General features: G+C 38.0%; 1 protein-coding gene across 6 annotated transcripts in view; it reads left to right on the forward strand.

Annotated features, from left to right (window-relative positions):
- The window catches only part of Il1rap (interleukin 1 receptor accessory protein), a 136,368-nt gene that overhangs the window by 91,342 nt on the left and 27,034 nt on the right, over positions 1–17,992 (forward strand). For all 6 annotated transcript variants that reach the window (XR_007834949.1, XM_051191247.1, XM_051191246.1 and 3 more), the window contains 3 exons: positions 11,851–12,016; positions 13,515–13,586; positions 17,113–17,239. Coding sequence is in view for 5 of the 6 variants with exons in the window: in XM_051191247.1 (XP_051047204.1) it covers positions 11,851–12,016; positions 13,515–13,586; positions 17,113–17,239 (365 nt within the window). In the remaining variant the exon portion in view is untranslated. The remainder of the gene's footprint in view (positions 1–11,850; positions 12,017–13,514; positions 13,587–17,112; positions 17,240–17,992) is intronic.

A 17,992-nucleotide genomic window follows, 5' to 3' on the forward strand; every position in this document is an offset into this window, starting at 1 on the left:
TTCAAGAAAAAGGATATATAAAACAATAATATTTCTGCTGCAAAGAGAGTATGTCAAAAGGCTATGCTATTAATGACTTTAAAAAAGTCAGTACGTCAGGAAAATGATGATATATATAAATAAACAGGATGCAGAAATAGAATTGAAATGTCTAAAACTTACAGAAAGTTTAAAGTGAAGAAAATTATTTTACAAATGATGCTAGAATGAAAATAGCACAAACACAAGCATGCATATATACACATATGCAGGTACACACAAACATGCACACACATACACATATATACAGAAATATACACATACACACAAACATGTGCGTACAGACACATACATAAGCATATGCACCCATACACACACATGCACATACCAAAACACATGTACACACATACATACATAAATGTATACACAATCATATATTCACACACATGTACACATATGCACACATTGAAGTATACACATCCATATATATATACAAACATGCACACATGCACACACACATGCACACTTATACACCTCACACATGCACAGTACCTGAAGACTGGCAGGAAGTAAAAGGAGGAAATTTCAAAATAAAAATGTAACCATAATAAGAAGGGCAAAATGGCCATGCAAATATACAAGAAAGGAGATTTTAAACAGTATTTATTACCAGAGAGGAAAGGGACATTTCATAAGATCACCAGGAAGCCATAAAACAACAGAAGTCTCTGACTCACAACAGTGTTTCAAAATACATGAAGTTCTTAGAACTGATAGAATTTGAGGGGGAAGTAGACAAATTCACAACTGCACTTCACCCGTTTAAACTCTCTTCTTTGGTCAATATTTACTGAAATGACTTAGTAGTGAACTTTAAAAGCCTCTGTGCACCAGAAATGGACAATCTGAAATCTGCTAATGGTAAAAAATTTCCATGATTTCAGTCCAACATAGTGTATAATGAGAGTTTTGAAACTTACTAGTTATTTGGAAAGTCAGTACACGAATTTGAAAACTAGTAAACAGAGAAACAAGAATTACTCTTTCTGAAAGTAATACTATGCCACAGGTTAACAAACTACAGAAGGCAAGTATGTTTTTATAGAAGTATTTCTACCAGTAAATGACATCATGGTCATTTTTAAATATTACTCCCTGGGATCCAGTAATTGATAAGTCCAAGCATTAAGCATCAATTCCTGTCAGCCTCACAAAATGATACACAGTAGAAGTGAGAGAATAGTGCTGACTATTGTTTGCAGATGGGTTAAATATGAGGCTTGACTCACCTCTCTACCAGAGACACAGAGAGTATGAGAAGGCCTGGAACAAGTTTAAAATCAGCAAAATGCAAACTATATAAGTCTGTATTCCTCGTCTTTGTTGTTCTCCCGATATAAAAGGCACCAGTACCGAAGTAAAGAAACATGAACGGAATATTCTGAGCATGGAACATGATGATCCCAATGAATTATGACTTTTAAGTGGGACAATGGGGCCTTCATTATTTTGCAGGGAGGGGGTTTAGTTTAGGGATACACACAGAAGTATTTATAGATGACAGTATTAATGAGGTGATATTAACATGTTCATGCCGATAAGTAAAACCTTACTGTGGGAAGGTTATGTATCAGTTCATCCTGCTGCTTCTTACTTCTGTTCCTGTACACATTCTATCCTTCATCTCATGTGTTCCATGCATGGCCTCTGCCTGGGAGTCTCTCTAGAATGAATTAGATTCCATGTCTAGCATGGACTGTTCCTCTGGTCATGCCTGTAGACCCTTACCCATTGTTCATGTCTATTTGAAAGTCACTTTTATTGCAGTCATTGCTGTAGCCTTCTGTTCACCTATGCATACACTACCTAAAGATAACCTGGTTCATCACAGTAGGCACAGACTGGGGTTTAATGTCATAAATGAGATATGTTCCCAGCTCAGTGAAATCTCAAAGAACACACAATACTCCAAAATCATAATGTAGACATGTAGTCCATATACACACATGCAGGCAAACACTCACACATTAAAGTAAGATTAAATAAATATTTTTTAAAGTGTAATATTGAGTACCACAAAGTAATTTCTCTGGTTTTAAGAAGAAGAGCTTACACCCTGAGATGCCAGTTTACTCTTGAATACATCATATAAAATTATTACAAAGTTTAAATCTCATGTGTCCATGAATAGGTGCTGCTAATAACCAAGGTATTAGTAGTAGAGTAAGTTGTGAACTTAGTAAATATCGCATAAAACTAACACATCAGGGTGGTGGGTAAATAGACAAACAAATAGAGGTTGTTTTCTTCTGTAAGGTCTGAAACTTAGCAGTCACGCTGTACATAGAGAAATAAATGCACCTGTAGGACAGCTGAAGTATCCAGAAGATGAAATAGAGTGGGAAGGGTCATTGGGTAATAGTAACACACTCCTTTAATCCCAGCACATGGAAAGCAGAGGCAGGCAGATTTCTGTGAGTTCCAAGATGTCATGGTCTACAAAGCAAATTCCAGGATAGCCTGGGCTGTTACACAGAGAAACCCCATCTCAAAACAAAGAGACAAAACAAAACGAATCAAAAGAGAGAGAGAGAGAGAGAGAGAGAGAGAGAGAGAGAGAGAGAGAGAGAGAGAGAGAGGGAGGGAGGGAGGGAGAGAAGGTAATGGACATATAATCTAGATAAGATATTGAAAAAAATAATCACTCCTATGTAATGATTGCCGAGACAAACTCCTTACAGTATATAGATGCTTAAAAAGATAGCCATGGGTCAAGAGAGGTGGTTAGTGGGTAAAGCATTTGCTGTAAAAACATGGGGCTTGAATTTGGGTTCCCAACACCTACCTAAAGTGTCAGTTGTGTTGTGCACAGTTGTAATCCCATGAAAACTGGCAGGTTCTGTAGTCTCAGAGACTGACTAGTCTAGGTAAAATAGTGAGTTGTACATTCAGTACAAACCTGTTTCAGCAAGTAATGAGAGAGTGACACACAGCCAAGTGCTCCTTCACACAGGTACAAGCCTGTGTATACACACATACAAACATACGCATGCGCACACACACACACAAATATGCATACATACAAACACACACAAACATACATACACACAGGGTCACAAACATACACATACATATGCATATGCACATGTACAAACACACACACACACACACACACACACACACACACACACACACACCTGTTTTAAAAGAGAAAAGAGCTAAAACACAGCCATCCTATCTATCTTCTGGTTATGACAAAACTTCTGCTAACATGTGTTGCCTTGTTTTGGTTTGATTTTTCATGGCTCTGCCTTTGTCTAATCAGCTATCACCTCTGAGCTCAAGAATCCTGCTATCTTGGGAGCAGGGCTGAGGTTTGGGGGGGGGGATTTTCCTATTGTTTGATGGGAATCCCCACATTGCTGTTTTCTACATTCCGCAGCACCCTCCCATGTCTACAGTACTTCCCTTTCAGCTGAACTCTCTAACGTGATTTTAGAAAAATGGTCCTCTATAATAATATAAGTACAACTTAGAGGCTTAAAAGCTACATAATTATAATCCATCTCATTAACTTGCTTTCTTACTACCTGCAAGTTGAAGAATGTTCAGCTGAAAGGAGGAAAAGGAAATGAATGGCTTCCAATTTAATAATGCTGTCTCTATGTTAAGTGTTTTATTACCATCTTCAGTGCCTATCATAACTCCAAAAGTTATGTATCATCCTTAATAGTTAGAAATGGAGGCTTAGACTACAGGGTTTATTCCAAATGTCCTACTGTACTTTATTTTCCCAATACCTTAGAAAGCACAATGTCCTATTTCCCACATTTTTTTATTTAAAACTAGGTTAGTCAAAATTCCTGAGCTGGGGAAAAAATTCCTCAACTAGGCAACTTAAAGAGAAAAGTTTTACTTTTTGGCTTGCAGTGTCAGTGGTTTGATTCATTCACTGACTCTATTGCTCTTAGGTACATGACAAGGCAGAGTCAACATGGCTGAAAGACAGAGGAAAGCTGCTTAACTTGTCACAGAGATAGTAGAGGGACAGACAAGAAAGGACCAGGGGAAAAGATATTCTCCAAATGCAAGCTCCCAGTGACCTCCTTCCTTTAACCCCAGCCAGCTCCTGAGGAATTTATCCATGGATGCCTGTATTGATGAAGTTAAAGATTGTGTGAGCGAATCATGTGTGCCCAGCCTATCACCTGGCAGTCAAGTCTTAACACATGAGCTTTTGTGAGATATTTTTCTATAAAAACCATAACAAAAACCTAGGTGAGATGCTGTTGGGAATTTCACCAAACACCACTGAACTAGAAGCCAGGATGCAACTGCATGTGTCAAGAGGCCACACTTTAGCATTAGGTTCTGAATTTATTCAAGAGTGCAGCTGCAAATGGACATATCGGGGACTACAGGCCGATTCTGTGTTTCTAAAGCCATTCCTGTAAGACTGTTGTAAAGAAAGGCTTGACAAGTAAAACAGGCTTGTTTCAAATTTAAATAAAAAATATTAAAGAAAAAGGAAGAAAATCAGACAGGGCACTCCCCAAAGGATGTCCCTCCCTCTAAAAAAAAAAAGGGGGGGGGGAGTCTAGTAGTCCCTAATTTTGTATCTCAAGGCACTAAAAATGGAAATACAATATTTGAACATACCCTGGTTTGTGAACTAGATGATGGTGTATAGAGCAAACTGTGGAGGATACCGGGACATGAGAAGGATTTCAATGGACCAATATTAGAGGACTAGAACACCAAATGTTTACATTTTATAATGTGGGGGAAAAGGGAATGAGACTGAGCATTCTTTTTTTTTATTATTTGTTTTATATAACCAAGTCCATTTAAATGAAAACAAACATTTAGAGACAATATTTGGGAATTTGGGCGTCGTTCTTTCCAAACTACTTCCTGCTGGTAAGGGGCGCTGTCATGGGGGATTCTAAGAAGATGCAGAAATCCTGGCTGTAGTCTGTAAGGCTGCTTTGTCCAGCTCTTTTGAATGTAGGATCACCTGGTACTCTGTTTCAGGCAGTCTGGCTTGATCAAACCACATTAGTCTGGAAGGAATCCACAGCTTTTCATTTTCTGTGGAAACAAAAATAGAAATCCTTTTCCCCAGTAACTTGTCCTTCAACTTAAATTTTGGAGTCAAAGCATTTTTTTTATTTAATTTATTATTTTACATCCCAGTTCCCTCTCCCTCTCTCCCTCCCTCCCTCCTTCCCTCCCTTTTACCTTCTCTGCCCTCTCACATGCACCCTAACCACCCTCCCCTCCCATCCCCCCACCCCAATTCCATATGTAGGGGAATGCCATCCAGTTGGGGTCATGTAGATCTGTCAGGTCATGTGAAGTAGGGACTAGGGTTTCTCTCCTGTCTCTAGATTAAGGCAGTATCCCTCCATGGGGGATGTGTTTGCAAAGTCCTTTTGTGCACCAGGGATACATCCTGGCTCCACTGTCTGAGGTCCCTTAGACTGCTCGAGACTGAGCATTCTTCTTCATGTTTTTTCTTCCTCTGTCATCCTCTCTTCTTCATTGTAGGGTCTCCTTAAAACAGGACTTCAGCAGTCCTATTGTGAATTGCTCAGTAAGTGACTGTCAAACGAGGCAGATTTTGTAAGTGATCTGAAAAGCATACTATGCTTTGTAAGTGATTTACTGAATACCAAATAGCTAGCCGGTCAAAGAACTTCTGGAATGCATCATGTATTTAAATGAGAGAATGTTGGTTCGGTCCCATAGATACCACCAAAGCATATAGTAAATTCAGAGGTCGGTGTGATTTTTTCTTACTGATGTTTTATTATTGCTATAACTATTATTATTAATTGTAGACCTGAATTTTCATGCCACCATGCATTTCATATGGTTAAATTAATTCCCCCTTTTTATTGTTATGGTTGGCTATTCCAAATTTTATTTTATAGAGACTTGTGAAAGTAAGGTCAATTTTTCTTTTTCCCTGAGTTGGGGGGGAAACTTTTATTACGTGTTTTGTAAGTAAGAGTTATGGTAACTGGATAGGTCCTCCCCTGCTGTACAGCAGAATTGATGCCATTTTAGATAATAGTTTACAGAAAGCTGGATGTGTTCACACCCATTGTGATTAAGTTTAGCATACTATCTCCACCTCAATATATTTTAATGAAAATTTCATACAATATATCCCCCTTCACCAAATTCTTTCCAGATCCCAAATAAAATAAACCACAACTGGCCACATACTGTTTGTTGATGTTTCTCAGAAAATATTTAAATTACTGCCTTTTGTTTCTGATAAAGTACCCATTGCTGGTGAGTGGTTTTTCTTTTTTACAATTTTTTTTTATTTTTATTTTACATATCAATCCCAGTTCCCCCTCTCCCACCCTCTCATGCCCCCTGACCACCCTCCCCTTCCATCTCTCCCCCACTCCACATGTATGGTGATGCCTTCCAGGTGGGGTCATCTAAATCTGTCAAGTCATTTGGAGTAGGGACTAGGCCTTTTCTATTGTCTCCAGGTTAGGGGAGTATCTCTCCATAGGGGAAGTGCCCCTGAAGTCCTTTTGTGCACCAGGGATACATCCTGGCTCCACTGTCTGAGGTCCCTTAGACTGCTCAGTCCTTCTGGCTGAGACCCATATTCAAGGGGGTCTGAGTCAGTCCCATTCTGGATTCCCAGCTATCAGTCTGGGGACCCATTATCTCCTCCTTGTTCAGGTCAGCTTTCGCTATGTGTTTCTGTAGCCTGGTCTTGTCCTCCCTCTCTGCATCTGGATTCCAGTTTGGCTCAGTGTTTAGTTGTGGCTGTTTGCTTCTGTTTCCATCAGGTACTAGAAGAGGGCTCCATATCGGTGGATAAGTTAGTGGTCAATCTCATTATCAGGGAAGGGCATTGTAGACTTTCCACTGTTGCTCAAATTGTTAGTTGGGGTCAGTCTTGTAGGTCTCTGAACATTTCTCTAGGTTCAGTTTTCTCTTCAAACCTACAATGGCTTCCTCTCTTATTCTCTCTCTCTCTCTCTCTCTCTCTCTCTCTCTCTCTCTCTCTCTCTCTCTTTTCTCTCATCTATTCCTCCCCTGACTCAATCTTCCTATTCCCATGTGCTTCCCTCTCCTCCCCTTCTCTTTCTCCTAGTTCCCTCTCCACTCACTGCCCCCTCCTACTCCCCATATGCTCTGGAGATCTTGTTCCTTTCCCCTTCTGTGAGGGAACTTATATGGATCTCTTATAATCCTCCTTGTATTCTAGTTTCTCTGGTGGTGTGAATTACAGGCTGGTGATCCTTTGTCTAAAATCCATATATGAGCGAGTACTACCATGTTCCTCTTGTGAGTTTTTATGTGAACTTGACACAGGCTAGATTATTTGAGAGGAGAGACCCTCAGTTAAGAAAATACATAAGACTACTCTAGAGGCAAGACTGTAGGGCCTTTTCCTGATTGATGATTGATGTGGGGTGCCCCAACTCACTGTGAATGGCACCATCCTTGGGCAGATAGCCCTGAGATATATAAGAGAGCAGGCTGAGCAAGCCAGTAAGCAGCATTCCTCTATGGTTTCAGTATCCACTGCCTTTACTCAGCAATGGAGTGTGACCCGAGAGATGTAAGCTAAAATAAACTCTTCCCTCCCCAAGTAGTTTATGAGCATGGTCATTTATCACAGCAACTCAAAACCTAAGATATGACCTTAGAAAAGAACATTTGTGAAAAATTGCCCTGCTCAGACTTCCTTTTATCATGGCACATATTATTGGGAGGTAAGCCCTGTGTGGTAGAGTTTGAGTTACTGCAAGATTGTATCAACTAGTTTGAATGGTTCTTTATCTCTTACCTTTTGCAATAATCAGTTTAGAGGGATTTTAACCTTTGATGTGAAGTTAGTATGTTCATATTTTCTTTGAGAGCTGCATACTAAGAATTCTTTGCATGTACTCACAGCATTTTGCATATAGTTTTAGGGCTCCTGAAGACCCAGAATTTATTGTTTAAATTTAAAACCAAATTAAATTGACATTTTGAAACCTTGAGGCTAAATCAGAGCAAATGAATCATCCACTGTGTACATTGAGGGAACATAATTCATAGTTCATCTTTGTCTCTTTAGTGATTATATTTCTTTGTTCTGTGCTAAGTGTGAGGTCTCTTTTTTCCCTCATTTTCTTTCTCTTGAACATCCAACACACAGCAGAAGACTGAGCCAACCTTCATTGCACTTAAGAATTGATTGAATAATGGATTTAGACTAGGTCATAAAAATTCATGAAAATGTATGCCATCTCATTTTTCATTATTATTTGTCTAGCCCTTAACATTGCCTGGCACATAGAAGAGACATTGTAAATATTTATAAACATTGAAAGACTGAGTTCTCTTTGTTGGAAATGACTGGCTCTTCACAGAATTCAACAAAGTACAGCATATTTTATGCCAAGATTTTCAGAGTCAAAGCTTCCGTAGCTATTCCTAACTGTTCAGACATTGCAACTTAAACTCTTTGTATATTTATTCCCATTTACCCCATGTATACTCTAATATCTACTTACTACTTACTACCATATATACTCTATGAGCTCTCAATTCTATGCCATGTATCTATGCTGCTTCTATATTTATTTTTGATCATGTAACCCAACCATGTTGAACTCAATATGCCAAATATTGGCCCAGTCACAGGCCATGTACACACAGTGCTTATCCACCCCTCACTGACACAACAGGAGTTAATTTCCCAGAGGAGGATGAGCACTGTAAGAAAACTGACATTATAATAAAGCAATATAAGTAGTAACATGGGGGAAAAGAATGAAGGTGAGTTCTTCACTCTTTTCTGTGCTCAGAGTGTTCTGCACGAGTCTCCATTTTCCCCCAATAGTTTTCAATATATCATTTTAAGATCCAACACAAATCTTGATCCAGTAAGATTTTCTTTTCTATAGGTTCACTATTCCATCTTCATTATACACTTCTTGGCCCCAGTATGCCTTCCTTTGTATTTATAGCAATCTTCCACTGGGATGAATATCTATGCATTAAAAAATAAACAAAAAAAATAACATGTCTTTTCCAGTCATGTTTTCACACAGTTCCTTTTTTTTTTTTTTTTTTTTTTTTTTTTTTTTTGGTAATAGACTTCTCCAATGGAAGCTACTTCTTACTTCATGGTGACATCATCTTAGCCACAGCCTTCATCTCCTTACACTCCTATTTCCTCTGCAGGATTCCAAAAAGTCATTTCCTGTACCACTCCCCACTTACAAGTTGTGGTTGGTTGTCACAGGAACCACTGTGTGCCTGGCCAGTTGCTCTTTCTTTAACTTCTTTCTTTTAAGTTTGGAATGAGGAACTAATGGGCCAGGTAGAAGAGTGTTTGCTGGTCATACAAGGGTTTGCTCCATTGAAGAAGCTCATTGAGTGCTAACTAGTTTCTTGTTTTTGAAAACCAATTTTCTGTTCTTTGATTACCCAAGTCTTTGTTCATGTCAGCTTTCTTCTGAATTTTAAGCAAGTGTCTCTGAAAATGATCATTTTCAGGATTAGTTTATTATCTATAAAAGTAATGTCTTTGGGACATGTACTGAAGTCTCGAGTTTGAGTTATTTGTATAAAAATGACCTAACTCAACACTACAGGCTAAAATTAATGTGGATTTATAGTTATAACAATGTGATAATATACCACACTGCACATGTACATATTTAAAACGTAAAACATTTCCTTCATTTTCAATCGTAAAATGCTATGGGCTTAACAGCTTTGAAGCAGATTTCAGTGTATTCTCAAAGATGCTATTGACAAATTAAGTAGAAATATATGCCTCTTTGTGCAGAAAACTATGCTTTTCAGTTTAGCCCTAATTATAGAGACTAGGCATTACTGGAGTTGGCTTTCAGTCCTAGGGTGGGGTTAACATAGATGTGGAGCTATGGAATAGATGCAGAGATTTGCCATCGTTGCAGGGATATGACACAGTTGCAGGGCTACAACATATGATGAGGACACAGTATAATGTGAGATAAAAAGTAAAAGCTGTGAGACAAATGCATTTTGATTCATAATTAAAACACATATATCCAAGTTCAAATTACATTCCTAGAACTACCAAGTTGTAAGAAATCAACAGTTAGCTTTTACACATCTTTATTTCCTCATTCATAAAATGGGATAAGAATATTACAAACTATAAGTTTGGCACAAGTAAGTTATAGTAAGATAATATATCTTGTTAAACACACGTCCTCCTGCAATTTTCATAACCCCAGCCTTTCAATAATTTTTAGTTTCTAATCCAGTGAAAGACCTTTATTCTGGCACCTGGAAAACAGTTTCAGCTCTGTACTGCGCTGCCTAGGATGTCTCTTTATCTACCTCATTTCTTTTTTTATCAGTAAAACTGGGGCACGTTCAGCCTGATCTGCTTGCTTCACAGGATTTAAGAACAGCTAAGTCAACAAATGGAGGAGTACTATCTTGCTGCTGTTCAAATGAAATGTGTCTTCCCATCAAATAGAGTTCTAGAGGCATATTAAACTCAGTCCAAACCACGTCTGACATGAATTCATTATACGTTGTCAACTTTTATGGCTTCCTACTCTGTAGTAACCTTGGGGTCCTGATATGACAACTATCTGGACAGGCTGCTTACCCAACAGAAGAAATGGATTGAGAAAATGTCTTACCTGAGCCAATATCAGTTCCTTTTGATTTCCATGAGGCACAACTATATTTCCTGTGACAAACTCTTGCAAAATACATTTCTGAGAGTAACTGTCATCTTTCAAAATGCACTTGCCAGGAATTGAAGTGAAAAATTAATCTTAAGCAAGAAATTTAATGTACAAGTCAGTAATAGATGTCCAGAAATGAAAGACCTCAAGTCGTTAAAGATAATGTAATATTTTTGTCATTCACAAATTAGTAAATTTTAAAAGATAAACCAAACAAATTTGGAAAGGGAATAATTAAAGTGGATTTTTGTCACAGATGATGAATTGACATTTTATAAGTAAAACCATGTAGCCAGAGACTAAGGCCTAAAACAGGACTATGGCTTTTATTTTGCCTAAAACACCCCAATTTTCTATTTTAAATATCAGTTAATTTATGTGGAAATATGAGTTAATAGCAGAAATATCTTTATACATTTGGGGGTGACAGATTAAAAGTAATTTGTAGTAACAAATAATTTTTGAGAAAAATGGAATAAAGTAAGAGAACAAACAATGCTGTTTTATGAAATAGAATGGCCAGTAATACCAAACTTTTCTATTGCAATTGGTGTCAGGTTTACCAATGGTCCAGATTCCTGCATTAGCAGAGTCAGTGAGGAGAGACAGAAAAGGGCATGTGATTATGAGATTGTCTTTTATAGCAAGGCTTGCCATTGTTCATATTTTTTTCAGTTTTATTTTTCTTTGGTTGGGCTTTTCAAAACAGGATTTCTCTGTAGCTTTGAAGGCTGTCCTAGAACTTGCTCAGTAAACCACCAGGCTGGCCTCAAACTCAGAGATCCACTTGCCTCTGCCACCTGAGTGCTAGGATTAAAGGCTTGTGCCACCAACACCCAGCTCAAAACATGAATCTTGATTCACCACCAAGAAAGGATTTCAAGAATTTGAAAACTGAGCCTGAGACAGAAAGCTTGATGCTGAAGTCTTTTCTTGAATTCAAATTTTAATTTCTCTTATGCACAAAACCTAAAGTTATACTTAATCCAAATATTTATTTTTTACAAATAATATTGTCCAGATATTTGACTAAATATTTTTTGTAAAAGATACATCATAGATATTTGGATGTTCTATGTAAAATGAGATACAAAAGCACTTTTTATGTGTGTACGTATATCTAAACAGCAAACCATTTTTCTTATTCTAGGGTTGTACTGAAATAGTGGATTTTCATAATGTACTACCTGAGGGTATGAACTTGACCTTTTTCATCCCCTTGGTTTCAAATAATGGAAACTATACATGTGTTGTTACGTATCCTGAAAACGGACGCCTGTTTCACCTCACAAGGACTATGAGTGTAAAGGTGGTAGGTAAGCATGACTTGTCATTCACAAGTATATCACACAAGGGCTATGATTTAGTTTATGCTCTTAATGGGTTATTATATGCAATTATGCAAACTACTAAAATATTTCCATACTTAGAATTATAGAAAACCCACTCTTCAAAGTAAAATATATTCATGCATGTGTGATTAATATGTGGAGGAATCTGGCTGAGAACACACACTCTTAAATTCTATACCAAGGCGAGAGAGAGAGAGAGAGAGAGAGAGAGAGAGAGAGATGGCTCAGTGGTTAAAATCACTGACTTACCTCCTAGAGGACTCAAGTGATCTCAGGCCATCTTTTGGCTATCATAGGGACCAGACAAACCTGTGATATGTTGTTATAAATGCAGGCAAAATATTCACGTCCATGAAATAAAAATGAGCATTAAAAAAAAAAACTACACTGGAAAACTTCAAGATACTTCAATATATATTTATAGAACATACAAAGAACAGTCTTTCCATACATGGGCATTTGGCTAGTAATCCATACATGTATAAAACATACAAAAAACAGCATTTCCATGCATGGACTTTTGGCTAGTAATTTAGTATCTATCATCAGACATACGTAGAAGTGTCCTTAAATTTTCTACGAAGCTAAATATTCATTTAATATTATCAGTCCCATACTAAACATTCTGAGCATTTGGGAGAGAAATACTCAGATAATAAGCATAAGTAATAAGTATGGTTTACAAATTGAAAGCATGTAGTTGCATGTATAGAGTGCTTGTGGTACATGTAGCTTGGTAATTAAAAGAGGTATTAAAAAAAAAGAAGAAATAAGATGTAAAAGCAGTTATTTCCAATATTGCAAGAGAAGTCTATGCCACATAAGCACTGGTAGTCAAAAACACTGATAAAACAATCTACACCCCCCACCAAATACAAGGGACTCAATATGTTTTGTTTGGATTTTTGCAAAGGAAAAACTAGGTTTTTTTTTTTTGTTTGTTTTGTTTTGTTTTTCTTGTGCTCACAACACTTCTGTGCCATTAAATGTGCAAATTTTCCACCCTAAGCAATTCTCTGATTCTCTGAGACACCATCTGTGCTTTCTACAGTTTAATTCATTTTGATACTAACTACCTGGAGTTTGCACAGATCCCACAGATTGACGGCTTCTGTCTTCAAAGAATCCGAGGGACTCACAAACTCTTGGTTCAGGAACTGAGAACTAAAAGGAAATAACAGAGGACGATGATGAAAGATGCTCATGCCACCCACAGCACTCAGTAAATTAAAGGGCTCTCAGGAGTTGTGCATTAGGAATAAGTAATAGGGATGAATACACATTTCCTATTACCTCACATTTTGTTTATTTTCAATGAGTGAAGTCCAGGAATTGAGTATATATTAGACTGTGGGCCTTCTCAAGAATTGACAAACTATGCCAGGAAGTTGAACAAGTTAGATGCAGAGTTTTGCATAAGTCTGAATGATTTAACATCCCCTTTTTGCATTTCCTATCATAGGCTCTCCAAAAGATGCATCACCACCCCAGATCTATTCTCCGAATGACCGTGTTGTCTATGAGAAAGAACCAGGTAAGTATAGGTGAATTACTGATGTTTGGTTAGATTCTCTTAATTACAAGAAGTAAAACATAGGTTAGTATGAGACAGTACAGCTTTATTGTAAGGAAATGCACAGATTTAAAGTGAAATGAGATCAAAAGTCACGGCCTGTGGGGATCAGCTGCTCCATGAATCTCACGGCAGATCCGGAGTTTTGGCTTCTCTTCCAGTGTAGGCTCTCTTTATCTTCTGCTCCTTGTCTTCCTCTGAGATTATTATCTGATGAAAACTTGACTTTGCACAGGGCTTTGGTTTGCCGAGGCTGTAATAATAGCACAAGACAGCTTTGAAGTCCCTGCTTCCTCTTCAGAGTGTGGAGCATGGAATCAGACAGAACTGAGAGTATCATGGGAAAAACAGATCCATGAATGCTGGATTCAGAACCCTGTTAAGTGGTTGTCATGACACCCTGGGCCACCTTTAAGTTTTCATATTTTTTTTATTCTAGAAATAAATCATTCATAAATTACCAAGTAAGAGATATCTTTGTTGTTCTTTTGACTGAAAGCCTCCTACAGTAGAGTAGAAAATCACAAAAATGTTAATATTTTTACATCATCTTTTATACAGTAAAACTGTCTAGACCCAATGAAGAACAGAGATTGTGTAGGTGAACTGCCAAAAACAAAATGCTCTGATCAGTTTTCAGATACGATTTGCCTTGTAAGGAGTAGAGGATGCTTTAAGAGATTTGGCCAGCCTTAAATAGACTGAAATTTCTAGGGTTAATATGGGCTTTGTGTAGTAGTTTAAATTCTTATCACTGCTGAAATAAAAATCTGTCAGCTACCCATATACATTTCATCTATTTCTCATGCCACACTTCCAAAGCATTCCTGAACTCCTATTCATATGACTTTCCTTATGGAAACAATGATCTGGAATCTATGTGTGTGTGTGTGTGGGGGGGGGTGGTTAGAGAAGCCATGCATTGTAGATGAAGACCTGGCGTCAATGTTGTCAGTTAAAGCATTAGTGGACCGGGAACACAAGCATGAAGCAAAATTACTCTCAGCAGGCTGGCATGACCATCCCAAGCTGGGTCAAATCCTTACCCAGTTCTTACTAACAGTTTGACCTACAAACACTCTTCAGCATGTAGACATTTCAGCTTTTGCTTCGGTAGGACATTAATTTTTAAAAGGCCTCATGCTGTTTGATTAAGAATAAATGCCTAGGGTAGGGAAAACTTAGTAGGGAAGGAGGGAGGAGGGTAACACAGAAGGAGAGGAAAATGTAACACCAAGGATGTTTTAAGAAACTGTAGAGGATTGTGCTATTTTATGTTTACTTAAAATTATATATGTAGTTAGACACTTGGGATAAAAATCTCCCCTCCCCCTGCTGCAAAATACGCTATTTAACAAAAATCCAGTGCCAGGCATGGGAAATTTCCTTTCACGCTGTTGGTCAGAGTTCAAAAAACTGCCCAAACAATATAGGCTATCACTGTTACCCTTGATTGCCGCTCAGATGGAAAGCAAGGTCTTCTCACGGATGATCCAGCATACTTTGAACACAGAACTTGGAGGGATCCATCTAGGTCTAACCTGGAAGTTTCTTCCCCAAGGACTAGCTCTCATAGTACAGGAAGGCGATATGCAAGCTTCCAAAGAAATGAAGTAGTCAGTAGTTCTAGCGATCTGTAATGCTTACAAACCACGATAGCCAGGATGTAAAGATCTCCCAAAAGGTGCAGTGATGGCACTCATATACCAGGGCTAATCAACAGCTGTCTAATTAGACTTAAAGACTTCTCTTTTGAGGGGGGGGGTGGAGCGTGGAGTTAAGACAGGTTTTTCTCTCTGTGTATCCCTGGCTGTCCTGGAACTTACTCTGTAGACCAGACTGGCCTTGAACTCACAGAGATCTGTGTGCCTCTTCCTCCCAAATGCTAGGATTAAAGGAGTGCACCAACACCACCCAGCTTAAAACCTTCTCAATAGGTAGGAAATCATGCCTGAGTTTGTAAACATAGCCAGTTGGTAAGATCATGAAATCTACAGGAGAGCCTACTATTGCCATTTGTATAAACTAGTATAATTTCCAACTTCTGTGTATCTCTCACCCCTCATCAAAGAAGCCATACTTATCAAAATGTAGAGATCAGCTAATAATGGGGGGCCATCTTCAGTTGCTAGATCTATAACATAGTCCCTTTACCTGAGGAATATGCAATTACACATCTATAATTTTAAGTAACTGTTTTGTGGGTTCCTCTACATCCCCTAGCTCTTACATCCCTTCTGTTTTACCTTCATCAACGATCCCTGAGCTCTGGAATGGGTGATACATATTTCCCATTTAGATTTAGACGATCAACAGTCATTTTTTTTTTCAGTACTAAAACCATTGATAAGATGCCCTGTTTTTAGTAAATAGCACCCACACTCATGCTCATGCAAGCGATCATGATTAAATTTAGCACTTCACAAAAAATACATCAAAGTTTGAGAAGGGCTTGATGGTAAACAGACAGTGCTCAGGGCAGTAGAGGGATGATGGTTGTGACAGGATAAAAATGGTCAAACTTCTTTATGTAAATGTATATGATTCTGAAAGAATAAAAATAACAGTAAAACATTAACAAGTAGATTTAGTTCTACCAAAGTCACAGCAATTATATTGATCTTAACATGATTGTCAACACTATTATCCCTGTTTGTAAACCTCCCTCATCTCACAAACCATCTCAGCTACATAGCTTAGATCTGCTGTTTTAAACCAAGTTTCTGAGTGCTTTGAGATGGGGATTTCATGGCCACTTTTTCTAGTTATGATATCACTCCATCCTCCTTAGACAAGGATCCATCATCTAGGGACTGTTTTATTAATCTCTGTGGTAGTTTGAAGGAGAAGATTCCCCACAGGCTCATATGTCTAAACTCTTAGTTTCCTGTTTGTGGAACTGTTTGAGAACTATTAAGGGTCATGGTTGGGAGAGGGCTTTGATGCTTCAAATATCCCATGCCATTCCCAGTTAACTCTCTGCCTCATGTCCTTTTACTGAGATGTGATCTCTCAGCTACCATTCCAGGGCCACACCTGCTGGCCTGCTGCCATGCTCCTTGTTGTGATGGTCATAGACTTTAACCCTCTGGGACCAAGAACCCCAAACTAAATGCTCTTTTTTATAACTTGCCTTTGTCCTTGTGTTTTATCACAACTGAAAAAAAAAAATAAGACAGCCACACTTTGCTTATGAGAAAAGAATAACTAAAGGGAAGGGTTTTGACCTAAAGAGAATGTCCCCAGAGTTCCTCTGGTATTTTAGAGCATATTTATATACTGATGAAAATAACCATTTTGGTCATTTTATGTATGGTTGCTGGGGTTCTCTTCTTGGTTTTACCCTTTTATGCTTTTGGTGTTAGAAGGACATATGATATATTGCGTTTTAGTGACCACTAGAGAATCAGGCACATAAGAGTCATATGAAAGATACATATTAATAAATTAATATGGGTTATCATCACCTATTAAATTTGTTTGTCAGGAGAGGACCTTCTCATCCCCTGTAAAGTCTACTTCAGTTTCATCATGGACTCCCACAATGAGATCTGGTGGACCATTGATGGAAAGAAGCCTGAGGACATCAGTGCTGACATAACTGTCAATGAAAGGTATCATGGGCCAATGCTGGAGCTCTAGCCATTGTCATTCTTAAGTCTTGATACATACTATTCAATGTATGTAATGATTGTTTTTCCTTCAACAAAATTTAGCAAGGTTTTCAAATCTTCAGTGGCTGCATCCTAAAGCAGGGCTACTGAACTTAGGATCCAAGTGCACACACTTGCCAGATTGCATGTCAAAGTCTGGAATGACATTGTCTTGAGGCTGGGTACCTTCATCACAGTTATCCCACAGGGCAGGTACCATATTGTCTCAAGCTCTACAAACTTCACATGCTTATGATTCTCATTTAGAATCATATGGAATAATGAAAGGATAAATGAGAAGGAGAAATATTGGGATGTGGTTACATGAAAGTATTTGTAGTGTCTTTCTCAATTCTTGAATATGGATCTAGATATTTGTTCTCTCCTACTTATTTTATTATTTCTCCTATTAAAGTCACTATACCTTTCCTATCTTCCCCAGATACTTGAGAATTGCTTGTTCAATGTTATCATCAGTTCTTTCAATTTCACTTTAAAAAGTAAATGTACAAAACTCTCAAACAGTTAACTTTTAAAAGCTGGTGGTTAATAATAGAGACCTCTCTTAAAATGACAACTTGGGTCACTTTATTCTTAAGTAAACTTGATATTTTTAAGAATTTAACAAAGGGGGAATGTACAGGTTTCTGAAGTCAGAAGATTTTCTATAAGGGAGATACAAATTGCTAGTGAGAATTGGTTTGCTGTGGAAAC

Source organism: Phodopus roborovskii, unplaced genomic scaffold, assembly GCF_943737965.1.
Source record: "Phodopus roborovskii unplaced genomic scaffold, PHOROB, whole genome shotgun sequence".
Lineage (NCBI taxonomy): Eukaryota > Metazoa > Chordata > Mammalia > Rodentia > Cricetidae > Phodopus > Phodopus roborovskii.